Source organism: Sorex araneus, chromosome 4 (assembly GCF_027595985.1).
Source record: "Sorex araneus isolate mSorAra2 chromosome 4, mSorAra2.pri, whole genome shotgun sequence".
NCBI classification, from domain to species: Eukaryota; Metazoa; Chordata; class Mammalia; order Eulipotyphla; family Soricidae; genus Sorex; species Sorex araneus.
In genome coordinates this window covers 218,102,541-218,108,540 of record NC_073305.1, presented here as the reverse complement: position 1 = coordinate 218,108,540, position 6,000 = coordinate 218,102,541, and the positions used below count along the sequence as shown (strand labels likewise).

The following is a 6,000-nucleotide window of genomic DNA, read 5'->3' as shown; positions in this document are numbered from 1 at the left end:
GGCGCTGGAACTGGGGAGACAGAAGCAGAAGGGAGTGGGAGAGGGGAGAGAGGGAGGGGAGGGGAGGGGGGAGAAGAGGGGTAGGGAAAGAAGGGAAGGGAGAGGAGGGGAGGGGAAGAGAGAGGGGCGGGAGGGGAGGGGAAAAGAGGGGGAGAAAAGAGGAGGGGGAGGGAAGGGGAGAGAACAGGAAGGGAGAGGATGGGAGGGAAAGGGAAGGGAGAGGAGAACGGAGGGGAGAGAAGGGGAAGGGAGAGGAGGGAGGGGAGGGGAGAGGAGGGGAGAGTATGAGATGATAGGAAAGGAGGGTTGGAGAGGGAGGAGAGGAGAGGGGTGGGAAGAGAGGAGAGAAGAGGAGAGGGGAGCAGAGGGGAGGGAAGCAGAGGGGAGGGGAGGGGAGGAGAGGGCAGAGGAGAATTTGAAAGGGAGGGGAGGGGAGGGGAGGATGAGGACAGGAGGGGAGGGGAGCAGAAGGGAGAGGAAAATGAGGGGAGGGAAGCGGAGGGGAGCGGAGGGGAGGGGAGGAGCAGAGAATGGGGAGGGGAGGAGAGAAAAGGGGAGAGGAGAATGAGGAGGAGAGGGAGGGGGAGGAGAGGAGAATGAGGGGAGGAGAGGGGAGAGGAGGGGAGAATGAGGAGGAGAGGGGAGGGGAGAATGAGGAGGGGAGGAGAGAGGAGAGAAGAATGAGATGAGGAGGAGGGGAGGAGAGGGGGAGAGGAGGGGAGGATGAGGAGGAGGGGAGGAGTTGGAGAGGAGGGGAGGATGAGGAGGGGGAGGGGAGGGGAGAGGAGGGGAGGATGAGGAGGGGGAGGGGAGGGGAGAGGAGGGGAGGATGAGGAGGGGGAGGGGAGGGGAGAGGAGGGGAGGATGAGGAGGGGGAGGGGAGGGGAGAGGAGGGGAGGATGAGGAGGGGAGGAGAGAGAAGAGGAGAATGAGAGGAGGAGGGGAGGAGAGGGGAGAGGAGGGGAGGATGGGGGGAGGGGCGGATGTGAGCACAGGGCAGTGGCTGCGCCGAGGGCGCCTTTCTCTCGGCGCCTCTTGTCTCCCTGTGACCCCGGGAGCTGTAAGATGTGGCGCGTGGGGGCACGGCGGGTACTTGGGGGGGCTCCACCTGCAGCCTCAGCCCCCCCACCGGCCCCCGGTGTCCAGAAAGGCTTTGGCCAACCCGCGTCCCCCGGAGAAACAGCCCCCTGGGCCTTTGACTTTCTGGGCATCTGACCCCAGCCAGCAGTGCTCAGGGCCACCAGGGCCCGCGGGGGCTCAGGGCTGGGACCCGGCCAGCCACGCACAGGGCAAGCGCCCCCCGACTCCGGACTATCTCCCCGGCCCACTATCTTTTGGAGGGGCTGATTCCCAAGGGCGCTTGGGGGCGACTCGGGCTCAGTGCTCGGGAGTCACTCCCTAGGTTCAGGAGGACGGAGCCCGGGGCTTCCGCATGCAGAGCCCATTCCCCCTGGCCCACGCGCGCCGGGGCGCGGCCGGGGCGCCCACGGCCTTCTGCCGGCTGCCTTGCTGCTCGTGCTGTGTTTAGGAATGAGCCCGAGCACTGCGGTGGGGGGCTCGACCGGGGGCACCCAGAGCCGTCACACAGACCTGCGCGGCCGTCAGAGGACAGGGCGAAAGCAGTGGAACCGACGCACGTGTGTGTGGAAACAAAATGAATGGGTTCAATATAGATTTTTATTTTGCACTCTCTGGGCAGCGCGGCTATTAATCTCCCGGGAGCGTTTAGCTTGTTTACTTGGGGGATTCTGCTGTTTATCTCATTGTACCAAACATTTAATTAGGAGCGCTACCTGCCCGCACCACGCACGCGCCCAGCAAGGCCCCGGAGCCGGCTCTCGGGGGGCGGCCGGACCTGCCACTAGGTGCATCCGAGGAGGAGAAGGTCGCCTGGATTATGAGTGGCCCTAATTAGCTTTTCCCCACGTGGGCGTGTTCCTCAGACCCCAGGCCAGGGAGCTGGGAGTCCTCCCTGCCCCCACCCCTCTGCCCTTTAAAGTCTGCAACAAAAAGCACAAAAATAGGCTGCCAGCTACTTTCTGGAATGTTCTCCCAGGCAGGCGTCCCTGCCTCCCCGGCGCCTCTCCAGGACGGGGGGCCTCTGCTCCCAGACGGGCCCCAGCTCTCCACCTCTGCGGGGGCGCCGGACACGCCTGCACCACCCCCCCCCCCGCAGCTCGGACCCCAGCACTGGCAGACAGCAGTCAGGAGGGGCGAGGGGAGGACACGGGCCTGGCTTCCAGGGGGCCTTTACCTGCTGCCGACTCGCAGGGCTTGTGTGGGGGACGGTCAGCCGGAAGCCCAGCGGGCTGAGGGTTCCGGTGACCTTGGTTTCCTGACTGGGTTCGGGAGTGACCCAGAACAGGAAGGGGGCAAGGGGCGTGGTGGCCGCCACCCCCCGTATGACACGGTGCCCCCCGGCCTGGGCCTGCCTTGAGGCTCTGAGCAGACAGCGGTGGCAGGGTAGGGGGTGGGGGGTCGTCTCTAGATGGAGATGAATGGGGAGAGTGAATGTCCAGGCCTTGGCTGTCCCCAGCCAAAGATCAACCCGGGGAAGTGTCACCATAAGCTGGACTACGTGGGACTGGGCAGGGGAGGGTCCAGGGCACTGGGCAGGGGAGAGTCCAGGGCATTGGGCAGAGGAGGGTCCAGGGCACTGGGCATGGAGGGTCCAGGGCACTGGGCAGGGGAGAGTCCAGGGCACTGGGCAGGGGAGGGTCCAGGACACTGGGCAGGGGAGGATCCAGGGCACTGGGCAGGGGAGGGTCCAGGGCACTGGGCAGGGGAGAGTCCAGGGCACTGGGCAGGGAAGGGTACAGGACACTGGGCAGGGGAGAGTCCAGGGCACTGGGCAGCGGAGGGTCCAGGGCACTGGGCAGGGGAGAGTCCAGGGCACTGGGCAGCGGAGGGTCCAGGGCACTGGGCAGGGGAGAGTCCAGGGCACTGGGCAGGGGAGGGTCCAGGACACTGGGCAGGGGAGGGTCCAGGGCACTGGGCGTGGGGGGGCCTGGGCTGGGCGGCAGGAGGGACGCAGCCCTCCCACCTGGGCACAGCCCCGCTGGCCCCACAGCCCCTTCCCAGGGACACTTGGCCCGGGCCATCCAACGCTCAGGCCCCTGCAGGGCTCAGGGACACCCCCGGCCAGGGCTGGGGCGCCAGACCCTGACCGCAGGCCCCGGCTGCACGGCGCGCCCCAGACCCCACGCTTCCTGGCTGGGAACCGCCCCCTCCCTTCCTGCTGACCCGCTCGCGCCCGAGTCTAGAATCTTAATCGCAGTTTGACGTCTCGAGCTCAGGGGCTGCTCAGGGGTCCACAGAGGCTTCTCCACTTGGGGGCGGGGGGAGAAACACGTTTTTCTTTCTGGGCCACACCTGCTTGTTCTCGGGCCTGACTCTGGGCTCTGTGCTCAGGGGGTCACTTTGGTTTTTTTCGCTTTATTTTGGGGTCACACCAGTGATGCTCAGGGGTTCCTCCTGGCTCTGCACTCTGCACTCACCCTGCCCAGTGCCCTGGACTCAGGAATTACTCCTGGCAGTGCTCTAGGGACCCTATGGGATGCCGGGGATCGAACCCGGGTCAGCCGCAGGCAAGGCAAACGCCCTCCCCGCTGTGCTATCGCTCCAGCCCCCTCAGGGGCCGCTCTTGGCGGGGCTCAGGGGACCCTGCGGGGTGCCGGGGCTGGAACCTGGGTTGGCCGCACACAAGGCAATTGTCCTATCACTTGGACGATCACTCTGGGACCAGGCACAGAGGCTCAGGGGAGCCAGGACGGAGAATCATGCAGTCAGGGTCTAGGAAAGAAATCTGGGCTGTGTGAAGTGCGGGGGGCCCTGGGGGGCAGTGGGGCGCAGAAGGAGGGGCCGCATACTCCGGCACTGACTGTGAAGCCATCAGAGCTCAGCCCTCCCAGGGGGTGGGGGTGGCAGGGGGTGAAGACGCCCCCATCTTTCCCCTACGGCTGGCCTGTCCCCCCCCTTCCCCTCACCCCTGCAGCGTGCCAGGAGCACCTGCCAAGGCCCCCCGTGGAGTGACATCCCGTAGGGGATGGAGAGGCCGGAAGGAGAGAGGCAGGTGCGTGGACATGAGGTGAGGTGCTGACCCCACAGTGCCCGCCCCGGGAATTAAACTCGGGGGCTCCTGATCCAGGCTGTCCACGGGGCGCTGGTCTCTCCCGCCTACCTGACGGGGGTGGTGGGCCCGGGAGAGGGGGTGAGGGGACCGGGAGGTGTCTGAGTCCCGGGGACACGAGGTCCCCTCCCTGCCCGACTCAGAGGAGGCCGAGGACCTGCCCACACAGCGGTCACTCCCCGCTGCGGCACCTCGGTGGGGTTTCGTGCCCGAGGATCCGGGGGACTCCGCGCGGGGGGGGGGACAGGACCAAGGACAGAGCGGGAGGGCCCGGGGCCGCCAGCAGCCGTTCGGGCCTGGCGTCCCTCCCCGCGCCTTCTCCTTCTGAAGGACAAACCCCAGAGCCGCCCTGGAGCCTCCGTCTCGCCCGGCCGCCCTCGGCCCGGCACGGTGACCGCCGGAAGGGCCCGCTGGGGAAACGCCGCCTCCAAATTAGATCTGGGGATGGTGCGTCCGGGAGCTCGGGGCCGTTCAGGAACCGTGTCACTCGGAGGGCCGGACAGGCGGCACGGGGACAGCGGGCGGCGCCCGCGGCATCTCCAGCAGCACCTGTTTTTACCCACAAAAGCTCGGGGGGGGGGCCCTGAGCAATGCAGGGGGGTGGGCAGGGGAGTGCCACGCCCTTGGGGCCTCACGCTGAAGCACTGGGGTGTCGGCGGAGATTCCAGGAGGGACCCCAGGACTCCCGAGCACTGCCTGGGAGATGCCCCTGCAAACTATGAAAACAAACCAGCGAAACTGTCCCCCTGGCGGTCGGGGTGCGGGTGGGGTGCCCTGGCTCTCTGCGACACAACAGACAGGTTCGGGGGAGGGGACGGTCCCAGGGAGGAGAGAGGGGGCTGGAGCGACAGCACAGCGGGGAGGGCGTTTGCCTGAGGGCGTTTGCCTTACACGTGGCCGACCCGGGTTCGATCCCCGGCATCCTATAGGGTCCCTCAAGCACCGCCAGGAGTAATTCCTGAGTGCAGAGCCAGGAGTAAGCCCTGGGCATCGCCGGGGGTGACCCAAAAAGCAAAACAAAACAAAACAAAACCAAAAAGCAGGGAGGAGAGTGCCCCTCCCCCGCCCCGTCCCTCCCCGACTCCACATCCGGGCCCCGTGGCCCCCGGGCGGCCTTACCTTCTTGTCGCTGAGCCCGGTCACCTGGTCCACAAACTCCTCCTGGATCATGAAGGCGGCCAGGTTGGCTGTGTAGCTGGCCAGGAAGATGACGGCGAAGAAGGCCCACACGGACACCATGATCTTGGACGTGGTCCCCCGGGGGTTCTGCACGGGCACGGAGTTGTTGAACACCAGGCCCCAGAGCAGCCAGATGGCCTTCCCGATGGTGAACGACGGCCCGTGCGGCGCTGCGGACAGCAGGAGGGACCCGTCAGCGCTGCCCCACACGGGCCCGGCCAGCACCGCGCACACACACACACACACACACACACACACACACACACACACACACACGCCCGCCACGCGCACCGGAGAGCCTTTGCGAGGGGGGCCCCCGTGGTCCCCACCTCCCCCCTCCCGCCCCCACACATGGAAGGACCCTTCCTGGAGGTTAGTGAGGCCCAGAACCAGAGCTACAACGCATTCTTTAAAAAATATAATAATAATAATAATAATAATAATAATATTTATTTATTTTGCAGGGTTTTTTTGGGGGACGGGTCACACTCGGCGATGCTCAGGGGTTATTCCTGGCTACTCAGGAATCACTCCAGGTGGTGCTCAGGGTGTGGGGGGGACCCTATGGGATGCCGGGGACTGAGCCCCGGTTGGCTGCGAGCAAGGCAAACGCCCTCCCCGCTGTGCTATTGCTCCGGCCCCGACAATGCACTCTTGGTGTCTCTCTTCAGTTAGTTCTCTTTTGATTTTTG

The 6,000-nt window shown here is 65.9% G+C and overlaps 1 protein-coding gene across 1 annotated transcript in view; it reads right to left on the bottom strand.

The window, feature by feature from the left end:
- The window catches only part of GRIN2A (glutamate ionotropic receptor NMDA type subunit 2A), a 275,021-nt gene that overhangs the window by 40,538 nt on the left and 228,483 nt on the right, over window positions 1–6,000 (bottom strand). The window contains exon 10 of the mRNA XM_055136810.1: window positions 5,249–5,478. Coding sequence (XP_054992785.1) covers window positions 5,249–5,478 — 230 coding nt within the window. The remainder of the gene's footprint in view (window positions 1–5,248; window positions 5,479–6,000) is intronic.